The 25,906-nt window shown below is 40.1% G+C and overlaps 2 protein-coding genes across 3 annotated transcripts in view; both read left to right on the forward strand.

The window, feature by feature from the left end:
• The window catches only part of LOC147576692 (olfactory receptor 52L1), a 455,531-nt gene that overhangs the window by 8,058 nt on the left and 421,567 nt on the right, over window positions 1-25,906 (forward strand). The window lies entirely within an intron of this gene.
• OR52B2 (olfactory receptor family 52 subfamily B member 2) lies at window positions 5,044-6,018 on the forward strand. Its single transcript, XM_025927984.2, has one exon. The coding sequence runs from the start codon at window positions 5,050-5,052 to the stop codon at window positions 6,016-6,018; it is 969 nt and encodes a 322-aa protein (XP_025783769.1). The 5' UTR covers window positions 5,044-5,049.

A 25,906-nucleotide genomic window follows, 5' to 3' on the forward strand; every position in this document is an offset into this window, starting at 1 on the left:
AAGCACCCTGAACCAAGCAGGAATAGTGATACCCCCTCATGTCAAGATGATCAAGCTCCAGCTTTCCCTTTCCTTCTCATTCCTCTTCTCTCAGAACAAGCAACGTTTTGAGCTCTGTTCTATCACTTTGTCAGTGCTTCAACTGATACTATGATATAGTGGGTGAGTTTAAGAGCATCGAGGGTGGCAGGGGGAGGGATTGGCAGGAGTGTGAGTGTGTGTGTTTAGGAGTATCTGTGAAGAACAGAGACTAGAACTGGGAGAGAGGAAGTAGAGGTGTGAGAATGAGACAAAGGATGACAGATTGCAGTATGGCAGAGCACAGGGTGGGAAGGATGGACACTGGGGGAAATGTCAGTGGGACTAGGAGGTGGCATGAGAATGCAGAATGGGGAAGAATGCCAGGAGAATGTGGGGGAAAAGACTCTTCTTGATTTAAAAAAAATTTTTTTTAAGTAGCCTTCGTACCCAGTGTGGGGCTTGAGATCAAGAGTCACATGCTCTACTGACAGAGCCAGTCAGGCACTCCTGATAAATGTTTGAGGGCAATTTATAGAACAGTCAGAATCAGGCTGTACCAAGGCAGGGTTTATCAGTGGGGGCTATTCATGAAAATGGCTCAGATTTTGATCACCACCTTGGTGAAACAGGTAAAACTACTGGTGAAAGATTAACTTACTAATTCCATGGTCATTTGTTCAAATTATTTCCTAAGTACCTATGATATGCCACACTCTGTGCTTAATGCTGTGAACTCCCGGTTCCAGAGTGAGGAGGACTCTTGAGGAAACTTTTCTTGGTAATCTGGTTAGCAGGTGTGTCTAAGCCAGAAAAGTTCTCCCCTTTCTGTCTTCCGTCCCGTACTTTGCAGAACAAGTATAGAGACTGGGACAAGAGAGTGTGCCTTGGAGCTGGGTTCTCCATGTTTTTGCCATCACAACATAAAAATATGGTGGATGATATTTACACATGATACACCACCATATGCTTACTCAGATTTTTACAAAATCTTCAAAATACAGGGAGTGAAACAAATGGGTAGGTGGAAATTTTTCTTGAGATATTTATTTATTAAAAAATATGAGTCACTATGTCAGTGAATTAAGGGTATATCAGCACCTCTACAGTATAGATAACACTGACTTAAGATTATGAAAACATTTTACATGCTGGCTTTAAGTGCATGTAAGAGTGAAGTTATTAGAGACAAATCTGCATTTTCTCCAATTTATTAAAAGAATAAACCATTCACAAATTTTTGTACCTTATGTACAAAAGGAATCTCTTGTGACACATCTTATAACTAATCTTTCCTATACATTTTGCTGCAAACAGAGGCCACCCTTTTAACCTGGGTTGAGGGGAAGGCTGTTTTATCTGTTTGGGACATGCTTCAGGGTCTAGAGCCTGTACTTTTTGAAGAACCTAAGAGTGGTATGGGGTGCCTGGGTGGCTCAGTTGGTTAAGCATCTGACTCTTGATTTTGGCTCAGGTCACGACCTCATGGTTTGTGAGTTGGAGCCCTGCATTGGACTCTGCACTGATAGTGTGGAGCCTGTTGGGATTCTCTCTCTCTCCCCCCCTCTCTCTGCTCCTCTCCCACTTGTTCTCTCTCTCTCTCCCCCCCCACCTCCCAAAATAAATAAACTTAAAAAGAATAAGAAAAGAACCTAAGAATGGCGAAAACCACTTGAGATCTGAAGCACAAAGAAAATGGCAAAATAAAATTACTACTCATTAAATAAATATCTACATAATACAAGTAGGCCAAAAAGTAACTGACTCACTCCTATATGGTTATCTAACAGTTATACTGGATGTGGTTTGTGAGTGCATTTTAATATGTTGTTCTGATGTTAGGAGAGTCTTCCAATGTTAAAACTGCATGAAGACATAAAAAGCTTTTACATAACTCCCTAAAGAGAAAATGGGAATAACCAAAAAATAGAGTTGGTTCGTACTTGCAGGAAGAAAAGAAGACACTAGGAGGAAAAAGAGACAGTAAAGTCTGCTCAGGGGGCTGTGGAAAGAAGTGGCTCCATTTCTCCTTAGTCTGGACTAAGTCTTTCCCCTGATGCTCTCTCCTGGCTCTCCTTGATTCTAGAGCTGAAGCTCTGACGCCCATCATTCCATCCTGGGATTCTATAAATGATGGAGACAGTCTCTGTTTCTGCTGACAGATGGGTGTTTTTCAAAGCTTGCCAGAGAAGCCTGCCAGGTAGTTAGTTGTGACCCAAGCTAAGTTCATCAGTGGTGGACCTGCCTGGTGCATCACCCAGCCTGGTCTTGGTTCTGAGACACCAGGTCCATCTGAGAGATCTATTCTCAGGCTGTTTTTCTCTCTCTGGGAACTTTTCTCATCCCTTTGTACTCTTCTTTATCTTGGGAAAGGAATTTCCTTTGGTCATATTTGGATGAAGAGTAAGACTTTAATGTTGCTGAATATTCATTAAGGTGTTTTGCCTATTGAGGAAAACAATGGGACAATGGTCAGAGAGGCTTATAAATAATAATAACAAGAATAATAACCTAGTCTTTGGAGCACTTTATCTGAATTAACTGATTTAATCCTCCTAATTACCTCATGCAGTTCATTGCTACTCACATGTTACAAATGAAAAAAGGTGTGCAGGAATAAAGCAACTTGCCCAAGGTCATGCAGCAAGTCAGAGAAGAACTGGGAAACTAACCCGGGAAGTCTGGCTCCAGAACTTAGTGCCCTCACATAATGCACCTCTTCCCTCCCACTTAGTATGGCTCCTTGTGCCTTCTCCACCATTCTGGATCTTCTCTCTCATCTAGATATTCTCTTAGGGTCCTGGGAGGTACTTTCTGTGAGACTTTGGATGTCCCTCTTTGTGCCTGTGACTTTCTTCTCTTCTTATCCTTCCTAAATGAGCCTGGAACCCTCCTGCTGAGAATACTCAGCAGGGTTGAGATGGGGCCCTCAGAAGCCATTGAATGAAATGAAAATCCTTCATCACACGGATAGTAACCTTCTTTCTGCAACCTCAATAACAGCCATCCATGCCTCAATGCCTTTCTCCCTGCCTTGCCTTTGCTGGCTCACTATTGGAATTTTTAAACATCATTAGAATTATAGCAGAGAGCTGGAGTTTTTTTTTTTATGAGGACTTATATCAAGTATTTTTTTTTATTAAGAAGGGATGCATTAATAACTAATGGGGTTAAGAGAAGTGAGGAAAATTTTCAGTGAATTTTCTTCTAAAGAAAATGAATCTGTTTTCTGGTGACACTTTTGTTTACATAAATTTGGTGCCAATGCTTTAGAATAGAGGCAGAACAATGCTACCAGTGGCTCTTCTTCTCTGTACTTATCCCAGCAAAGCTCAGCCTCTCATCTAAATAGAAGTTGAATGAATATTTAAAATATACTGGCTTGAAATATGTCATGTTATTAGCTCACCTGGGGACCACACTTCCCTGAATCTGGCCCTGTTCCCATTTCTGTCCCCACCTATATAGTCCCATTGATTCCTTCCCACAGTCCTTCATGCACTGAACAAGCGCATCTGCATAGGGGCAGGGGGATAGCCTCATAAATTGGGGCTTTCATTCCTTTCGATGCCTTCCTCCCTGGGACGCTCTGAACCATTATCAGTAGATCCAGCTAGTATTTATTTGGTAACTTTATACTTCTTATTCTCTCCTTATTCTCTCTTATGGTCCCTTTTCTCCATATTCCCTTCCAGAGTTTTAATCATCTTTTCTCTAGTCCTAATAGTTGCAGATGGTCTAGAGCTTCAGAAGGAAACAAATCTTACCTGAGTAGTGGGAAAAGCTAAGGCAAGAAAGACTTTATGCTTACCCCTTCTTATAGAATGGAAACCTGGATCTTTTTGAGGGTGAACACAAGTGGGGTAGGAGGAGGGCTATCTTAATGGAGCGACAGGGGAGTGTATTGGTTCCCTGTACTCAGAGTAGTTCCTGGGGGGCTCTTAAGGATAGGGAGATCTAGCCTAGAGACACCTTTATGAAACCATTTGGGGAGGAGTATGAGAAGTCACAAGGAGCAGGTGATGAATATGGCCCCTCTTAATTTCTTTGGTTGCTCCATTCCTTGCTGCCTTTAGGGAAGATTTTAATTTGAGTCAGTGTGGAGAAATACATACCTTAAGCTTCTTCTGGATATCCATTTGGTGCTCCATTTTCATGCGTAGGAAGCCACAAGTGCCAAGATATTAGGCCAGTCTCATGTGAAATGTTCAGAATAATAGCCAGATAAATTTAATATGATTAAATATAATCAAATTAGAATATAGCTTAGCTAGTAGATCTTCAGGAAGAAGATACATTGTTATGAACATAGGCTATTACAACGTGGTGAATTTTAAGGAAGTATTTTAAGGTTAAAATTTGAGTAAGTAGAAGTGGAAGGGAAGGGAAATTCAGGTAAATAGAGAAGGAGCAAAATCTTGGGGGACAGGAAAAAGTATAACACAGGTAAGGGCACAAATGCCACTTGTATGGAAATGGTAGAATGAGGTCAGAAAGGTATGGTGGGGCCAAATTTTGGGAGTAGGGTGACGGAGGCAGGGTGAAGCCTCTATTGTTTTTTTTTTTTTTTTTAATATTTATTTATTTTGAGAGAGACAGAGAGACAGAGACAGAGACAGAGAGAAAAAGGCAGAGAGACAGAGTAACCCAAGAATCCCAAGTAGGCTCTGCACTGTCAGTGCAGATCCCGATACAGGGTTTGAACTCACGAACCATGAGATCATGACCTGAGCTGAAACCAAGAGTCAGACGCTTAATTGACTGAGCCACCCAGGAGCCTGTCTCTATTGGTTCCAGAAGCATGATTGACACAGAAGGTCTACATGCTAATGAGGCATCAAGGGTCAGAAGTCATTCCTACACTCAAGTGAGCATTCTCTGGGAGAACTTGCCTGTGGAGAGTCCCATGGTTTAGAACTTGATGCTCTCTTGTATGATCTCCATACACACTCAGAGATCCTTTCTGTTCCTGTCACTTTCAGCAGACTCATCAGCTTCTGAGTCATTATAGAGAGGACTCTAAAGTGCATCATGACTCACACCAACTTTACCATCTTTCACCCTGCAGTTTTTGTCCTACTGGGCATCCCTGGATGGGAGGCTTACCACATTTGGCTGTCAATACCCCTCTGCCTCATGTATATCACTGCCATCGTAGGGAACAGCATCCTGATAATGGTCATCATCACAGAACGTAATCTTCATGAGCCCATGTACTTCTTTCTCTCCATGCTGGCCATCACAGACATCCTGCTGTCCACCACTACCGTACCCAAGGCTCTAGCCATCTTTTGGCTCCATGCCCATGACATTGCCTTTGATGCCTGTGTCACCCAAGTTTTCTTTGTCCATGTGATGTTTGTGGGGGAGTCAGCCATCCTGTTAGCCATGGCCTTTGACCGCTTTGTGGCCATCTGTGTCCCCCTGCATTATACAGCCGTGCTAACATGGCGTGTTGTGGGAAGGATTGGTCTGGCCATTGTCACCAGAAGCTTCTGCATCATCTTCCCAGTGATCTTCTTATTGAAGCGGCTGCCCTTCTGCCGGACCAACATTGTCCCCCATTCCTATTGTGAGCATATTGGAGTGGCCCGCTTGGCCTGCGCTGACATCACCATTAACATCTGGTATGGCTTCTCAGTGCCCATTGTCATGGTCATCGTGGATGTGATCCTAATTGCTGTGTCTTACTCACTGATCCTCCGAGCCGTGTTTCATTTGCCCTCCCAGGATGCCCGGCACAAGGCCCTTAGCACTTGTGGTTCCCACCTCTGTGTCATCCTCATGTTTTATGTTCCATCCTTCTTTACATTATTGACCCACCGCTTTGGACATAACATTCCTCGACATGTCCATATTCTGCTGGCCAATCTTTATGTGGTGGTGCCACCAATGCTCAATCCCATTGTCTATGGTGTGAAGACTAAGCAGATCCGGGAGGGTGTAGCCCACCGGTTCTTTGACATCAGGACTTGGTGCTGTGCTTCCCCTCCGGGCTAATGGCTCCTCAGGAATCTGCCCTCCAAGCTTTATCAAGGAAATTAAGTATGAAATACAGAGATTTCCTGGACTAAGAGGGCTTTTACTTCTCTTCCTCTTTTTCTTCGTGGACCTTCTTTGTGGTCCTCCTCCAACTTTTCTTTTTTCCTCTTCTGGTTCTTCATCTTTGCCTTCTTCTCCTGTTTCTTTGTATTCTTTATCTTCTTCTCTTCTCACACCCCTCTTCCACAACCCAGGAATAATAACTAAGCATACATGCTTCTGATGTGAACATTTGGTATCTTCAGTAGACCAGACGTACTCCAGAAACACAGAGAACTGAACATAACATGAAGTGAGTTATGAGTACATGGATAAAAATAGTTTTATATTTAACATCTGAAGAGATTACAGTTTCTTTTTTTTTATCTCCAAATGTGCGTTGATTCTTTGTACAAACTCAAGTAGCTCTTCACTCACTTTTATAATGGCAGTTGTTTTTGAAAAACAGTCATACGTGTCCTTCAGCCATCTGGAAAACTGCTCATTCTTCAAATTTCAGATCAAGAACTACTTTCCCTGAAAACTCTTTCCTGACTTTTCCAGGCAGTCCAAGGTTCCTATCTTTGTACACTGATTGCATCTTGTACAAATCTCAAAATGTATGCAGCGAATTGTAACAGGTTGTTTATTTGTTTGTACCCCTAATTGATTGTAAAATTCCTTGAAATCAGAAGAGTATGTGTCATTCATATTTGTACTCTCAGTGCATTATAAAATGCCTGGGACACAAGAAATGTTTGAAAAATGAATGGGAGCACAACTACCCAATTACCTCCTGATGTTAGAACAGCATTTCTCTTATGCACTTAAGTGATCAGCTAAATTAGTCCACACACCAGGGATGAGTAAACCAGTTCCTCACAAAGTCACTTTGGTGTCAGGGAAGTAAACAAGCTGCAGATTGCAGAGTTTCTTACTTCTTGCATGTTTGCTGTAACACAGAGATCAGGGAATAGACTAGAGTAGGAGGAAACAGGTCACTCTTGATTTTCTTTTCTAACCTGGCTCCTACCCTTCTCATTATTAGTAATTATAGCACATTGTTCCTGGACAGGTTAGCAAAGTTGGAGTAGTTCACAGTCTTGACCTTCATTCTTTCATGCTTTCTCAGAAAAGGTCATATACACTCATTTCTTCAACCACCACTGACGCAAATGAGTACAACATCTCTTTCTCCATCCTAGAACTCTTTTTTGGGGTATTAGATGTGTAAATCTACGTATTAACTGGATATCTCCTCCAGAATGTAGAACTATATCATTCAGGCTAGCTTTTCTTCCCGTTCCATTCCTTTTCTTAGGAACTAGATTATGATGATTCCAGCAACTACATTGAGCTAGAAACCCTGGGGGAATTTCTCAAATTCCTCTCTGTCCTGTTCCTCAAGAAGTTAATGATTGTTACCAATATTGATTGTACCACTAAATAGCTATGTGGATAATATTTGGAGTCCTGTCAGGATTAAAGCATTGCCCCTATTGCTTTCTAGCTGTATGAATATGTGAAATATATTTCATCTGTAAAATGGGGATAGTAAATAATATCTCATGGGGTTGTTGAGAGGATTAAGTGAAATAAACCATATATGTAGCAATTAACACAATCCTTGTCACATCATAAGTATCTGAGAAATATTTCATTAATGCTAAGTTCTTAGTATTGTTAGTCTTCTTTGTAACATTGCCTCTACCAATTAATTATGTCTATCATCTTTCACCTCAGATACTGCATTAGCTTCTTAATTGATTTCATTGTTTTCAGTCTTTTACACTGTAACCTAAACTACCAATTGACTCAAAGTTAAACATTCTAAAAGGCATGGCTAATGATACTGCTTTCTGTCAAATACTTTCAAGTAATCTTCATTACTTATAGAACTGTTTTCCATAGAATGTTCTACAGAAATAGCAGATATCATAATGGATATTTAATAAAAAAGTTCCATGGTCAAATAACTGAAAAATGCTTACACTCTGTGGTCATGCATATGTCTGTCCAAGGGAAGGCTAGAGTTTGCAGCATATCTCCACACTAAAGTGACCATTGATATTTGTGTCCACATCCATATAATTTTTCTGAGAGCATTTCACTTTATATCTCTAAAATAACCTACTGTTCCATTAGCCACAGTTTAGAAATCATGGGACTACAGGGTAATTTCTTTTTTTTTTTTAATTTTTTTTTCAAAGTTTATTTATTTTTGGGACAGAGAGAGACAGAGCATGAACGGGGGAGGGGCAGAGAGAGAGGGAGACACAGAATCAGAAACAGGCTCCAGGCTCTGAGCCATCAGCCCAGAGCCTGACGCGGGGCTCGAACTCACGGACCGCGAGATCGTGACCTGGTTGAAGTCGGACGCTTAACCGACTGCGCCACCCAGGCGCCCCTACAGGGTAATTTCTAAACTAAGCATTAACTTCATAATCTAGTCCTAACTGACTTTTCCATTACTATCTCAAAACACACCATATAGTAATACATAGATAATAATAATAATTAATAATAATCAATAATAATAAATATTAAAATAATAATTTAATAAATAATATTAAAATATAGTATTAAATAATAATAATAAAATAATAAAAATAATAATAATTAAAATAATAATTAAATAATAATAATAATAATAATAATAAAATAATAATTAGGTATAATAATTATACCTAATGTTTATTAAGAGATCTATGCTGGGAACCATGTTAAGTGCTCTGCTGCATTAGCTTATTTAATCGATATACAGCCTTATGAGATAATACCTTTGCTATCTCTGTTTTATACACAGGGGCACCCAAGGTTCAGAGAGGATGAGTAATTAAAGCCATTCAGCTGGCAAATGATAGAATATTGATGTCAATTCCTTTTTGAAGTCTTCACCAATACCCCCCAAGTCAGAGGTGATAACTTTGTCCTCTGGTTCTCCACAGCAATGACATTAATGGTTTCAACTGAATATTAATTACTCTATGAAGTCATCAGAACTTGGGTTCTGTGAGAGTAGAGAATATGTCTTACTCATCACTATAGTTCCAGCATCTAGCATAGGGTTCCCTATGTATATTTATAGATTGCTAATTTGAAATGTTGGTGAGGTGTTTGACCTCTGGACCCTTCACTGTTGAATATTGTCTAATTTATGACTGAAAATCATTTGGATGGACACACACACACACACACACACACACACACACACACACACCACTTAATTCCTTGTGATCTATTATTTCTTCTACATCTCCACAGGTTTCTATGTACATTGAGGTCTAGCAGGTATAGGCAGGGTTTTAATGTTCTATGTATTGACCAGCAGCAACTCAAATCCAGTCTGTCCATATCTTAGCCAGAGACATGGAGTCATTAACAGGTGCTGTGTGTACAGACTGCTGCAGGTAGGACATAGATTGCCCACCCACTCTGGTTCCTGGGTGAGTGATCTCTGGAGATTAGTCCTCCTGGGGTCTGCTTCTGTCTAATTGAACCAGACACTCCCTAAAGACCTAGTGGAATAGAAGCTCTCTTCTTGCCCAAGGGATTCCTGTGGATGAGGTTCAAATACTGTCTGTCCTATTTTGCTCCAGAGTCTGCATCTGTCTGCTTCTTTCATATGTTGGGGAAGAACTTTCTCTTGATCTTGGGTAAGTTTCTGGGAAGGTGATAAATATTTGGTTCTCAAGAATTTTAGGTTTTCCTGAAATAAACTGAATAAACTATTGATTCCTATGAGATCTTCTTGAGTCCTCTGGATAATGTAGTATAAGTACACACTTGACCTCTTAAACTGCTGCAGAGATTTTGACTATGCAGAGCGGGGAGTATGGCTGATTTTTTCCCCCAGAATTAAAGTGGTTTAAAAAAATATTGAACACTGAAAAGTAAGTGTATTAAAACTCAAAGCATTAAGTTTAAATATACTATTTATATAAAAGTTAGAATTTATTACACTTTTACTGGCTTTGGTGGGAGAAATTCATAGATAATGCTTCCAAAATAAAATTAGGGAAAAAATGAACCATTAAAATCACATAAAACACACACATATATATAGGTGCTCCCATTTTCCCTTTTGTCTTGGGCTCTGATATGGTTCAGTACAGCGTGGTCAATTCTGTCTTTATTTTAAATTTTGACATATTGTTCATCATGGATATTTTGCATTAATTTTGATTTAAAAATTGTATTAAAATATTACTTATCCTGTTTACTGATATTTTGGTGCCTGCTTACATTTTTCGCTGAGGTAAGTTCTCACTCATTTCCCTTTAGTCCTGATCTTAGGAGACTCAACACCTGGACGGCAGAGCACAGTTCAAAGACATGTGGTCCTCCTTCAATCTTTATAAACCTGATAGTTAGAAACTTACCTTTCAGTTTCAGGAGCAAAGACATTTCCCTTTGTGTTCAAGCCAAAATGAGGTGGGATTTTCTGTTACTTATAACGTGAAGTGTTATCATGGATACAAGAGAGAAGAAAAGAATTATTCATTTTAATTTTCAGTTTGCTTTTTCACTTAACTGTACACCATGGCTGATACCTTTTTTCTTAAAAATGGAAACAGAACATTCCATTGTAATGTATATGCCATGATTTATTTATTGCTTGACTTATGGATATGAAAGCTGTAATAATTTCTTTTATTACAGCAACGATATAGCAATGAATATCCTTATAGATATATCTTTATGTTCTCATGCTGTGCTACCAGCACTGGGGCTAATTGTTTTTGTTATGTTTTCCAGTCTGGTAGGAAAGCTATGATGTTTCAATATCACAGATTTTTTTTTAACATATTGAACATCTATTCTTGTGTATATTGGCCATTTTTCTTGTAGTGTGAATTGCCTATTTTGATTTTTTGCACATTTTCTGTTCATTCCTCATTCATTTATACTAACTTTTAATGTTTAAAGATATTAACCTTTTGTCTATTTTATGTTTTATAATTTTTTCCTCCTAGAATTATTTATTCTTTTGGCATTTATTCTTGTCTACATTGTTGCATAATTGCATCACTCAATTATTACTATCCATGAAATATCATTTTCTTATCTTAGAAAGATCTTTCCAGACTTAAAAATATTTTCCTATGTTTTTTCCTACGAACTTCCCTTTAATTTTTAATAATTTTTGGTTTTGTTTTTAAAATGTACATCTTTGGGATGCCTACGTGGCTCAGTCAGTTGAGTGCCTGACTCTTGGTTTCGACGCAGGTAATGATGTCATTGTTTTGGTTTTGTGGGTTCAAGCCCTGCACTGGGCTCTGTGCTGACAGTGTGGATCCTGCTTGGGATTCTCTGTCTCCCTCTCTCTCTGTCCCTCCTTACTCGTACTGTCTCTGTCTCTTTCAAAGTAAATAAACTTAAAAAATTAAAATATACATGTTTAATTTATCTAGAGTTTTTATTTGTTTAGTGAGTGAGGTGGGAACTAATTTTATTCTTTTACAAAAATATCATTGTTCAATATCCCAGTGCCATTAAGTAACTAGGCCTTCCTTTCCCCACTAAACTGAAATGGTATTTTATCACATTTAAAATCCCAAGTATATTATTTTTTGTGCTCTCTATGTAGCTGTATTGACCTGGACTAACAATAACTGACATTTATTTAGTATTTTTATGCTAGGCACTACACTAGGAAGTTTAAAGAAAGTATTCAATTTAATCCTTTCAGGATAAGTATGAATAGTTCATTTTCACAGATTAGGCTAATTTTCTGAAATGTGAAAACTTGCCTTTTGTCAGTAATCAGAAAGTTGGAAGCCCAGAATTTGAACCTGGGGAAGGCTTCTCAGATGATAAATATTTAAGCTGTGAATTGGAAGCCCAGTAGGTGTAACAAGCATCAAAGGTAGAAAGTATTTTCCAGATTAAGAGAAAAGCTTGAGAAAAGTTAGGGAGGTTGGCAAACTTAGATGTTGTGTGGAGAATAGATCATGGTCTAATTTAGATGTGTCAGGATGCCTGAAGGAGACTAAAGCTAGAGAAGAGAGTAACAGTGGGATTGTGGAAGGCTTTGCATGCTTGAGAAGTTGGGCTTTATCTTGTAATCAATAATTCATTAAATAAAGGTTGTAAGAGAAAACCCAATAAGATTTTTGTTTGTTTTGTACATACCACCCGGGCCACAACATAGCTGATGGAAGGGTTGAGGATAGGAAGCTGGGAGATGGGGAGCCCAGTTAGGATGCCACTGCACCAGAACAAGTGAAGGATGATCAAAGCCAGAATAGGAGGCTGTAAGTGAGAATGGGGAGGTATGTATGGATTCTAGACATTGCTGAGGTGTGACCAGAAATCTTTATTTATATTTATATTTGCAGTGATAATGTAGGAGGTAAAAGCACAACATTATATAGTCTAAGTCAAGGCATTAGTGATTGATTTAATTATCTAATGTTCAACTTTTGGTGAACCTTATTTGTTCTGCCCACCGACTCTCATTTCTATAGTCTTCATAGAGAGACTCCCAAAGAAGGCCTGTTTGGTGCTAACTTCACCACCTTCCACCCCACCGTGTTCATTCTACTTGGCATCCCAGGACTGGAGAACTACCACACCTGGCTTTCTCTCCCCTTCTGTCTCATGTACATCACTGTAGTCTTGGGAAATGGAGCTCTCATCCTTGTTGTCCTCAGTGAGTGCACCCTCCATGAACCTGTGTATGTCTTCCTATCCATGCTGGCTGGCACTGACGTTCTGGTATCTACCACCACCGTTCCCAAAGCCCTGGCTATCTTTTGGTTTCATTCTGGGGAGATTGCCTTTGATGCCTGCATCACTCAGATGTTTTTCTTTTTTTTTTTTAATATGAAATTTATTGTCAAGTTAGTTTCCATACAACACCCAGTGCTCATCCCAAAAAGTGCCCTCCTCAATGCCCATCACCCACTTTCCCCTTCCCCCTCACCCCCCATCAACCCTCAATTTATTCTCAGTTTTTAAGAGTCTCTTACAGTTTGCCTCCTTCCCTTTCTGTAACTTTCTTTTCCCCTTCCCCTTCCCCATGGTCTTCTGTTAAATTTCTCAGGATCCACATAAGAGTGAAAACATACGGTATCTGTCTTTCTCTGTATGACTTATTTCACTTAGCATAACATTCTCCAGTTCCATCCATGTTGTTATGAAAGGCCAGATTTCATTATTTCTCATTGCCAAGTAGTATTTCCATTGTGTCTATAAACCACAACTTCTTTATCCATTCATCAGGTTATGGACATTTAGGCTCTTTCCATAATTTGGCTATTGTTGAAAGTGCTGCTATAAACATTGGGGTACAGGTGCCCCTATACATCAGCACTCCTGTATCCCCTGGGTAAATTCCTAGCAGTGCTATTGCTGGGTCATAGGGTAGATCTATTTTTAATTTTTTGAGGAACCTCCACACTGTTTTCCAGAGCAGCTGCATCAGTGTGCATTCCCACCAACAGTGCAAGAGGGTTCCCGTTTCTCCACATCCTCACCAGCATCTATAGTCTCCTGATTTATTCATTTTAGCCACTCTGACTGGTGTGAGGTGGTATCTCAGTGTGGTTTTAATTTGTATTTCCCTGATGATGAGTGACGTTGAGCATCTTTTCATGTGTCTGTTGGCCATCTGGATGTCTTCTTTGGAAAAGTATCTATTCATGTCTTCTGCCCATTTCTTCACTGGATTATATGTTTTTTGGGTGTGGAGTTTGGTGAGGTCTTTATAGATTTTAGATACTAGCTCTTTATCCGATATGTCATTTGCAAATATCTTTTCCCAATCAAAATTGCACCAACATTCTTCTCAAAACTAGAACAAACATTCCTAAAACTTGTATGGAACCACAAAAGACCCTGAATAGCCAAAATAATATTGAAGAAGAAAACCAAAGCGGGAGGCATCACAATCCCAGACTTTAGCCTCTACTACAAAGCTGTCATCATCAAGACAGCATGGTATTGGCACAAAAACAGACACATAGTGGAATAGAATAGAGACCCCAGAATTGGACCCACAAAAGTATGGCCAACTAATCTTTGACAAAGCAGGAAAGAATATCCAATGGAAAAAGGACAGTCTCATTAACAAATGGTGCTGAGGAACTGGACAGCAACATGCAGAAGAATGAAACTAGACCACTTTCTTATACCATTCACAAAAATAAACTCAAAGTGGATGAAGGACCTGAATGTGAGGCAGGAAACCATCAAAACCCTAGAGGGGAAAGCAGGAAAAAACTCTTTGACCTCAGGCACAGCAATTTCTTACTTGACACATCTCCAAAGGCAAGGGAGTTAAAAGCAAAAATGAAGTATTGGGACCTCATGAAGATAAAAAGCCTCTGCAGTGCAAAGGAAATAATCAACAAAACTAAAGGCAACCGATGGAATGGGAAAAGATATTTGTAATTCTGACTTGAAGTTTGTTACCTGAGGAGGATGTTTTAGATGTGATGCATGTGAGAATTTCCAATATTTCTAGCTGCTGCTCTGCCTTCTGCTTACCTTCCAATACTGTATGGTAGCCATCATCATCTCCAACATTATTGCCATTATAACCACAAGTTTGCTCTATGAATAAATTTAGGTAATAGATGTAAAAGAGTGCTTTTTAAAAAAATTGTTGAAAAAGACTAAGGTTGGCATTGATTACATTTTACATGTAAAGAACTATCATCATATATTAAAGACATTTCTTAACTCATGCAGGAGATGCATTGAGTGACACAGACACAGCCATTGCCCTTAGAAAGCTGGTTGTCTGGGTTGGATACATGAATGAAGAACTAGTTATGGAGGTCTGTGCTGATAATACAGAATATGATACAACACACAGATATTCAGATGTTAAAATGATGAAGTAAACTAATAATCCATGAATTATGTCTTCTTCTATATCCATACTCCCCCCCCATTAGTGACAGTTGTATGGCTTTAAATTCCATTTCTAAATTAGAACGACTTCTAAATTGATATCTTTAGCCTATACTTTTGCTTTGAAATCCACATGCATATATTCAACTGTTTCTTGACGTCTCCAGTTATATGTCTCATAGGCATCAAAAAATAAACCTGTCTGTATTAGGATAGCTTAAGCTATGCTGTATTTCAGTGAATTAGCAAAACAAAGTTCATTCCTCTGTCATTTAAAGTATGGTGTGTATCAACAGAATGTTTTCTCTATTAGGGAACTCAGGAATCCTGGTTCCCTGTCTTGTGAAGTATTGTCATAGCAACATGCATTTTTCTAAGTTGCCAAAGCAGGGAAAGAGAGGGAAAGGTGAGGCACTCCAATTATTAATTGTCTTGGTCTTGAAGTGATTCATCTTTCTTGCTCACATTTTCCTTGGTGAGCATGTTATCTTACCAAGGCCACAACTCAATTGCAAGGGAACATGGGAAATGTAGGAGAGCTCATGTGTTTGAAGTGGGTGCTCCTTATCTGTGCACTTGTCTGCCTGTGCTCTTGATCACTTAATATTTTTGTGTTCTCTTCTTCTCATGTATAGAACACACTCAAGTCATCTCTACTGGAGAAACCCTAAAGTCTCATCGGGGCACTTTGCCCAGCTCCAGGTGTAGGATCTTCAGGTGATATACAAGAACTTCTCTGTCAGGAGTGCCTGGGTGGCTCAGTCGGTTAGGCATCCGACTCTTGGTTTTGGCTCAGGTCATGATCTCATGGTTCTTGGGTTTGAGCCCCACACCAGGGCTTCATGGTGGCAGTGAAGAACCTGCCTGGGATTCTCTCTCCCTCCCTGTCTCTCTCTCTGCTCTGTCCCCCTCTCCCACTGCTCACATGCTTTCTCTCTCTCTCTCTCTTAAAATAAATAAATAAACTTAAAAAAAAAGTTATCCATCAGATATGGTTGGGGTTTTTCTTGGTCTGGAGACCTATGATTTAAATTTTTTTTTAAGTTTATTTATTTTTGACAGAGAGAGAGAGAGAGAGTGCTAGTGTGAGCTAGGGAGGGGCAGAGAGAGAGGGAGACACCGAATCTGAAGCAGGCTCCAGACTTTGAGCTCTGAGCTGTCAGCACAGAGCCTGATGCAGGGCTCAAACTCATGAACCGGGAGATCATGACCTGGGCCAAAGTTGAACACTTAACCAACTGGCCCACCCAGGCAACCCTGGAGACCTATGATTTAAAAGGAAATTTATCTGCTCACTCCTCACTCCCTTATTAAATATATGGTAGAATAACAGGGACATTTAACAACAATAACTTCTCCCATTTGGAAAGATGATGAATATGAGACACACATTAATCATTAATTCATAGCAATTTTAAAGTCCCTACTGGGCAGACACTGGGAAGGCTCTATGGCCTGGGTTTGGGAGAAGTTCCTTTTCTTTTTTGGGAGGGGGGAATGGTGGAGCAGTTTCTACTCTCTTGTCCATTCTTCTCTGTGACCCATGGAAGCATCTCTCTGGAAGCTTCCTTCTTTTCTGTTATCTTCTTAGGCCATATCTAAAATGGGAATTGGGGAATATGTCCTTGGGGACAACACAGCTTTCTCAGCCCACTTCCTGGTGCTGAAATGCTGGGTCCCAAGAGTCGGGTTAACTCTTCAATAGTGAAGGGATTTTTTTAGATGAGCTCTTGCATTTTTTTTTTTTTTGGCAATATATGTTGATTAAAAACCTAGTATGTTTCCTTTCTATTTGGTTCCACTTATGTGCCAGTAAACATACCCCAAATCTTTTAAAGACATAATTCTCAAATTTTCTCTATTTTTCCCTTCATCACTTCCATGTACATCTCTGAACTAAATGGAGGCTAATTTGGGACTATGATGCCTTAGTGGGAAGGTACTACCTTTAATTTGATCTTTCCCCTCGCTTGCTTTATCCATCTGAGATGTTTATTGAAGAGCACACTCATAACATGATTTTTATCTTTAGGCAGGTTAATTTACTAAGAAATTTTGCTTGGAGCTTTAAAAAGCCATTTCTTACTGTTTAGAAGTGGTTATGTTAGGATATGTGGCAAAGAGGGATTAAGGTTGCTAATCAGCAGATATTATGCTGAATTTTTTTGGCAGGGCTAGTAATCACAAGGGCCCTTATAAGGGAAAGAGGCAGGCAGAAGGGTGAATGAAGTGTCACTGAAATAAGTCAGACAGAAAGAAAGACAAATACTGTATGGCACCATTTATATGTGGAATCTAAAAAATCCAAACTCATAGAAACAGTAGAATAGTGGTTACCAAGCATGGGGGGGGGGGGATGGTTAATGGGGAGATGTTGGTCAAAGGATACACACTTCTAGTTATACAAAAGTAAGTTCTGGGGATCTAATGCACAGCATGGCAATTATAGCTAATAATATTTTATTATATACTTGAAAGTTGCTAATAGAGTAGATCTTAAATGTTCTTACCACTAAAAAAATGATAATTTTGTGATATGATGGAGATGTTAGCTAACACTATGGAGGTAATCATTTTGCAGTACATAAGTATATCAAATCAACACACTGTATCCCTTAAATTTACACAATGTTATATGTTAATTATATCTTAATAAAGTTGGAGAAAATAACACTTGAAAGAGCCATTAGTAGTCTCATTCAATCTGCAGTATCATTTTTTTCTTTTCTGTATGAATAACAAATGATGTTTTATTGTATTAAATATCCAAAAAGTTGAAATTGTATTATTTTTAATACAGTCACTAAATTAGTCTGATTCTCAGGATTTTTGAATGTCGAGAAGCATATCTAACTTACAGGATTTTATGAAGACTAAATGATACTGTGTTTGGGGCAATTTTTAAGCTGCCAAATACTATATATATATAGAACATTGCTATTATTCTTATGCTCCTGCCAGGTGGACACATGAAAGATACTGGGTTAATCTCGAGGCTTCTTCAATGAATACCTCTCTCTTCTCCCTACACTCTGGAGTCTGAAATTGCTGATCATTGGTGGAAGGATCACCCTGACCTTCTGGAAAAGAATGCAGATTCTCTCCTTATTGCTGCCTCTAAACATACCTCTCTTTTTCACCCATCCCAGTTGAAGAGCTGATTACTTGTGGCTCTGCTGTGGGCTTTCAGCCTCCATGTCCTGCCCTGCATTAAACCACTCTGGCTGATCATCTCATGGTTTCTACCACTGCTCCACATCCATCTAGATTCTGTCCTCCGAGCAGCGGATGCTCAACTATGGATTCATCTATAAGTTTCCTGAAGGCTCCCGTCAGTGAATGGTCCAGAATAGTTTTTTTCTGATGCACTAGGAAAAGCTACATTTACTAGTGTCCTGTAACACACAGACTTTGTTAGGCAGTTGTATGGTACAGAGCCCTGTGCTAGATATATTGTTTTGTTTATAATTTCACTAGAGAGGTAAAAACAGTAAACAATCATCTAGTCTCCACCAAAGGTGTACGTGGAATCATTTGTCCAGATTTTGAGTTTTATTGCAAAATAAGTTTAAATACCTCTATGTGGATTGCACTTTCAAGGCATGTTCTCTTCCATTATCTTTAAATTCTATCAGTATCCTAGTTATATAGGGAAATAAGGCTATTCCCAATGTACAAATGAGAAAAAAAAATAGAGAAGTTAAGTAAGTGGCAAAGGACACTGTTCTGCCGTTTGGGTTACAGTTGACCAAAATAAAACACAGGTTGTAAGCAAAATTGGAATCTATGAGCTTGAAGGACAGATTTAAAAATTAGGCTGTTGGAGGGGCAAGCATATTCAACCATAGGAAGGACTGGAACTAGTCCTGTTCATCTGGCATCTCTATTTTCTCTGTGTGGTAGTTATATATCATGCTACAGGTTGGTTTCTCTACAGCCTGGAAACACAGTTTCTGAGTTTTACATTTAAAATTTTTGTCCACTGCAGAGTGACTGCCTAAACATTTTGGAGAAGGATCTCTTTGGCTTAGTTGAAGTCAGATGCCTACTCCTAGTCTAAAATGTTGTGAGGAAGGAGTGGGGCTGCCTTGTCAACTGTATGAGTAGGGAGGATACTTTTCAGAAAAGCATATACTGAAAGCTAGCTGTCAACTACAGTTGCGTGGCAGATCAGGGGCAGAAAGGCAAAGGATCTATATTTTTTTATTCTTAGAGACTGCTATATTTAAGTGTATTTATGCATTTACTGTCTATATTCCCTTTCAGACTATAAGCAGTATGAGGGTGAGGTCATGTCTTCCTTGTTTACTACTTCATCTCGAGCATCTCACACTCAATCAGAAAAACTTTATCATTTTTTTTTAAGTCCTTTTATCCCAGTAAACTCTACACTTAACAGGGAGCTTGAACTCACAACCTCAAGATCAAGTGTCAGGGTCCCTGGATGGCTCAGTTGGTTGAGCATCTGACTCTTGATTTCTGCTCAGGGCAGGGTGTCACAGTTCATGGGATCAAGCCCTGCTTCAGGGATTCTATCTCTCCCTCTCTCTCTATCCCTTCCTCACTCGCATTTTCTCTCTCCTTTTCAAAATAAATAAATAAACATTAGAAGAAAAAGATCAAGAGTCACATGCTCTACTGACTGAGCCAGTCAGGCACACCAAAAGCTCTATTATTCTTTCACCAAAGCATATCAAATAGTAAATGTGACAAAGAGAGAGAGAGAGTGAGGAGAGAGGAGAGAGATCATATTGAAAATAGTTTTTAGTTTTATTTATTTATTTATTTATTTATTTATTTATTTATTTATTTTTAATATATGAAATTTATTGTCAAATTGGTTTCCATACAACACCCAGTGCTCATCCCAAAAGGTGCCCTCCTCAATACCCATCACCCACCCTCCCCTCCCTCCCACCCCCCATCAACCCTCAGTTTGTTCTCAGTTTTTAACAGTCTCTTATGCTTTGGCTCTCTCCCACTCTAACCTCTTTTTTTTTTTCCCCCATGGGTTTCTGTTAAGTTTCTCAGGATCCACATAAGAGTGAAACCATACAGTATCTGTCTTTCTCTGTATGGCTTATTTCACTTAGCATCACACTCTCCAGTTCCATCCACGTTGCTACAAAAGGCCATATTTCATTTTTTCTCATTGCCACGTAGTATTCCATTGTGTATATAAACCACAATTTCTTTATCCATTCATCAGTTGATGGACATTTAGGCTCTTTCCATAATTGGGCTATTGTTGAGAGTGCTGCTATAAACATTGGGGTACAAGTGCCCCTATGCATCAGTACTCCTGTATCCCTTGGATAAATTCCAGGCAGTGCTATTGCTGGGTCATAGGGTAGGTCTATTTTTAATTTTCTGAGGAACCTCCACACTGCTTTCCAGAGCGGCTGCACCAATTTGCATTCCCACCAACAGTGCAAGAGGGTTCCCGTTTCTCCACATCCTCTCCAGCATCTCTAGTCTCCTGATTTGTTCATTTTGGCCACTCTGACTGGCGTGAGGTGATACCTGAGTGTGGTTTTGATTTGTATTTCTCTGATAAGGAGCGACGTTGAACATCTTTTCATGTGCCTGTTGGCCATCCGGATGTCTTCTTTAGAGAAGTGTCTATTCATGTTTTCTGCCCATTTCTTCACTGGGTTATTTGTTTTTCGGGTGTGGAGTTTGGTGAGCTCTTTATAGATTTTGGATCCTAGCCCTTTGTCCGATATGTCATTTGCAAATATCTTTTCCCATTCCGTTGGTTGCCTTTTAGTTTTGTTGGTTGTTTCCTTTGCTGTGCAGAAGCTTTTTATCTTCATAAGGTCCCAGTAATTCACTTTTGCTTTTAATTCCCTTGCCTTTGGGGATGTGTCGAGTAAGAGATTGCTACGGCTGAGGTCAGAGAGGTCTTTTCCTGCTTTCTCCTCTAGGGTTTTGATGGTTTCCTGTCTCACATTCAGGTCCTTTATCCATTTTGAGTTTATTTTTGTGAATGGTGTGAAAAAGTGGTCTAGTTTCATCCTTGTGCATGTTGCTGTCCAGTTCTCCCAGCACTATTTGTTAAAGAGACTGTCTTTTTTCCATTGGATGTTCTTTCCTGCTTTGTCAAAGATGAGTTGGCCATACGTTTGTGGGTCTAGTTCTGGGGTTTCTATTCTATTCCATTGGTCTATGTGTCTGTTTTTGTGCCAATACCATGCTGTCTTCATGATGACAGCTTTGTAGTAGAGGCTAAAGTCTGGGATTGTGATGCCTCCTGCTTTGGTCTTCTTCAAAATTACTTTGGCTATTCGGGGCCTTTTGTGGTTCCATATGAATTTTAGGATTGCTTGTTCTAGTTTCGAGAAGAATGCTGGTGCAATTTTGATTGGGATTGCATTGAATGTGTAGATAGCTTTGGGTAATATTGACATTTTGACAATATTTGTTCTTCCAATCCATAAGCAGGGAATGTCTTTCCATTTCTTTAAATCTTCCTCAATTACCTTCATAAGCTTTCTATAGTTTTCAGCATACAGATCTTGTACATCTTTGGTTAGATTTATTCCTAGGTATTTTATGCTTCCTGGTGCAATTGTGAATGGGATCAGTTTCTTTATTTGTCTCTCTGTTGCTTCATTGTTAGTGTATAAGAATGCAACTGATTTCTGTACATTGATTTTGTATCCTGCAACTTTGCTGAATTCATGTATCAGTTCTAGCAGACTTTTGGTGGAGTCTATCGGATTTTCCATGTATAATACCATGTCATCTGCAAAAAGCGAAAGCTTGACTTCATCTTTGCCAATTTGGATGCCTTTGATTTCCTTTTGTTGTCTGATTGCTGATGCTAGAACTTCCAGCACTATGTTAAACAACAGTGGCGAGAGTGGGCATCCCTGTCGTGTTCCTGATCTCAGGGAAAAAGCTCTCAGTTTTTCCCCGTTGAGGATGATGTTAGCTGTGGGCTTTTCATAAATGGCTTTTATGATCTTTAAGTATGTTCCTTCTATCCCGACTTTCTCAAGGGTTTTTATTAAGAAAGGGTGCTGGATTTTGTCAAAGGCCTTTTCTGCATCGATTGACAGGATCATATGGTCTCTTTTTTTTGTTAATGTGATGTATCACGTTGATTGATTTGCAAATGTTGAACCAGCCCTGCAGTCCACGAATGAATCCCACTTGATCATGGTGAATAATTCTTTTTATATGCCGTTGAATTCGATTTGCTAGTATCTTATTGAGAATTTTTGCATCCATATTCATCAGGGATATTGGCCTGTAGTTCTCTTTTTTTACTGGGTCTCTGTCTGGTTTAGGAATCAAAGTAATACTGGCTTCATAGAATGAGTCTGGAAGTTTTCCTTCCCTTTCTATTTCTTGGAATAGCTTGAGAAGGATAGGTATTATCTCTGCTTTAAACGTCTGGTAGAACTCCCCTGGGAAGCCGTCTGGTCCTGGACTCTTATTTGTTGGGAGATTTTTGATGACTGATTCAATTTCTTCACTGGTTATGGGTCTGTTCAAGCTTTCTATTTCCTCCTGATTGAGTTTTGGAAGCGTGTGGGTGTTTAGGAATTTGTCCATTTCTTCCAGGTTGTCCAGTTTGTTGGCATATAATTTTTTATAGTATTCCCTGATAATTGCTTGTATCTCTGAGGGATTGGTTGTAATAATTCCATTTTCATTCATGATTTTATCTATTTGGGTCATCTCCCTTTTCTTTTTGAGAAGCCTGGCTAGAGGTTTGTCAATTTTGTTTATTTTTTCAAAAAACCAACTCTTGGTTTCGTTGATCTGCTCTACAGTTTTTTTAGATTCTATATTGTTTATTTCTGCTCTGATCTTTATTATTTCTCTTCTTCTGCTGGGTTAGGCTGTCTTTGCTGTTCTGCTTCTATTTCCTTTAGGGGTGCTGTTAGATTTTGTATTTGGGATTTTTCTTGTTTCTTGAGATAGGCCTGGATTGCAATGTATTTTCCTCTCAGGACTGCCTTCGCTACATCCCAAAGCGTTTGGATTGTTGTATTTTCATTTTCGTTTGTTTCCATATATTTTTTAATTTCTTCTCTAATTGCCTGGTTGACCCACTCATTCGTTAGTAGGGTGTTCTTTAACCTCCATGCTTTTGGAGGTTTCCAGACTTTTTCCTGTGGTTGATTTCAAGCTTCATAGCATTGTGGTCTGAAAGTATGCATGGTATAATTTCAATTCTTGTAAACTTATGAAGGGCTGTTTTGTGACCCAGTATATGATCTATCTTGGAGAATGTTCCATGTGCACTCGAGAAGAAAGTATATTCTGTTGCTTTGGGATGCAGAGTTCTAAATATATCTGTCAAGTCCATCTGATCCAATGTCTCATTCAGGGCCCTTGTTTCTTTATTGACCGTGCGTCTAGATGATCTATCCATTTCTGTAAGTGGGGTGTTAAAGTCCCCTGCAATTACCACATTCTTATCAATAAGGTTGCTTATGTTTATGAGTAATTGTTTTATATATTTGGGGGCTCCGGTATTCGGCGCATAGGCATTTATAATTGTTAGCTCTTCCTGATGGATAGACCCTGTAATTATTATATAATGCCCTTCTTCATCTCTTGTTACAGCCTTTAATTTAAAGTCTAGTTTGTCTGATATAAGTATGGTTACTCCAGCTTTCTTTTGGCTTCCAGTAGCATGATAAATAGTTCTCCATCCCCTCACTCTCAATCTAAAGGTGTTCTCAGGTCTAAAATGAGTCTCTTGTAGACAGCAAATAGATGGGTCTTGTTTTTTTATCCATTCTGATACCCTGTGTCTTTTGGTTGGCGCATTTAATACATTTACATTCAGTGTTATAGAAAGATACGGGTTTAGAGTCATTGTGATGTCTGTATGTTTTATGCTTGTAGTGATGTCTCTGGTACTTTGTCTCACAGGGTCCCCCTTAGGATCTCTTGTAGGGCTGGTTTAGTGGTGACAAATTCCTTCAGTTTTTGTTTGTTTGGGAAGACCTTTATCTCTCCTTCTATTCTAAATGACAGACTTGCTGGATAAAGGATTCTCGGCTGCATATTTTTTCTGTCTAGCACACTGAAAATCTCGTGCCAATTCTTTCTGGCCTGCCAGGTTTCAAAAGAGAGATCAGTCATGAGTCTTATAGGTCTCCCTCTATATGTGAGGGCACGTTTATCCCTTGCTGCTTTCAGAATTTTCTCTTTATCCTTGTATTTTGCCAGTTTCACTATGATATGTCGTGCAGAAGATCGATTCAAGTTCCGTCTGAAGGGAGTTCTCTGTGCCTCTTGGATTTCAATGCCTTTTTCCTTCCCCAGTTCAGGGAAGTTCTCAGATATTATTTCTTCAAGTACACCTTCAGCACCTTTCCCTCTCTCTTCCTCCTCTGGGATACCAATTACGCATATATTATTTCTTTTTAGTGTATCACTTAGTTCTCTAATTTTCCCCTCATACTCCTGGATTTTTTTTATCTCTCTTTTTCTCAGCTTCCTCTTTTTCCATAATTTTATCTTCTAGTTCACCTATTCTCTCCTCTGCCTCTTCAATCCGAGCCGTGGTCATTTCCATTTTATTTTGCATGTCGTTAAAGCGTTTTTCAGCTCCTCGTGACTGTTCCTTAGTCCCTTGATCTCTGTAGCAAGAGATTCTCTGCTGTCCTCTATACTGTTTTCAAGCCCAGCGATTAATTTTATGACTATTATTCTAAATTCACTTTCTGTTATATTATTTAAATCCTTTTTGATCAGTTCATTAGCTGTTGTTATTTCCTGGAGATTCTTCTGAGGGGAATTCTTCCGCTTGGTCATTTTGGATAGTCCCTGGTGTGGTGAGGACCTGCAGGGCACTTCCCCTGTGCTGTGGTGTGTAACTGGAGTTCATGGGCGGGGCGCAGTCAGACCTGATGTCTGCCTCCAGCCCACCGCTGGGGCCACAGTCAGACTGGTGTGTGCCTTCTCTTCCCCTCTCCTAGGGGGCGGGATTCACTGTGGGGGGGCGTGGCCCATCTGGGCTACTTGCACACTGCCAGGCTTGTGGTGCTGGGGATCTGGTGCATTAGCTGGGGTGGGTAGGCAAGGTGCACGGGGCCAGGAGGGGCAGGCTTACCTTGCTTCTCCATCAGTGATCCACTTCAGGAGGGGCCCTGTGGCAGCGGGAGGGAGTCAGACCCACTGCCAGAGCAGTGGCTCCGCAGAAGCACAGCGTTGGGTGTTTGCGCGGTGGAAGCAAGTTCTCTGGCAGGAACTGGTTCCCTTTGGGATTTTGGCTGGGGGATGGGTGAGGGAGATGGCGCTGGCCAGCGCCTTTGTTCCCAGCCAAACTGAGCTCTGTCGTCCTGGGGCTCAGCAACTCTCCCTCCCTTTGTCCTCCAGCCTTCCCGCTTTCCGAGCAGAGCTGTTAACTTATGACCTCCCAGATGCTAAGTCCTGCGTGCTGTCGGAACACACTCTGTCCAGCCCCTCCGCTTTTGCCAGCCAGACTTGGGGGCTCTGCTTGGCCCGCGGGCCGCCTTTCCGCCCCGGCTTTCTCCCGCCAGTCTGTGGAGCGCGCACCGCCTCTCCGCCCTTCCTACCCTCTTCCTTGGGCCTCTCATCTGCACTTGGCTCCGGAGACTCCGTTCTGCTAATCCTCTCGTGGTTTTCTGGGTTATTTAGGCAGGTGTAGGTGGAATTTAAGTGATCAGCAGGACGTGCGGTGAGCCCAGCGTCCTCCTATGCCGCTATCTTCCGACCTGTTTCCTAAAACCATTTTTTAATGTTTAATCATTTTTTGAGAGACAGAGAGAGACAGAGCATGAGCAGGGGAGGTGCAGTGAAAGAGGGAGACACAGAATCTGAAGCAGGCTCCAGGCTCTGAGCTTTCAGCACAAAGTTTGATGTGGGGCTCGAACTCACGAACTGTGAGATAATGACTTGATCTGAAGTCGTTCGCTTAACCCAGGCACTCCTTCTTTTGAGTTCTTGTTTCTCAAGGAGCTGCTCCAAGGTTTCCTGGCACTGCAGTGCCTAAGAGATTCCAGCAGCTCTATGA

Source organism: Puma concolor, chromosome D1 (assembly GCF_028749965.1).
Source record: "Puma concolor isolate L17-30 chromosome D1, mPumCon1.1.hap2, whole genome shotgun sequence".
In the NCBI taxonomy this organism is placed as follows: Eukaryota; Metazoa; Chordata; class Mammalia; order Carnivora; family Felidae; genus Puma; species Puma concolor.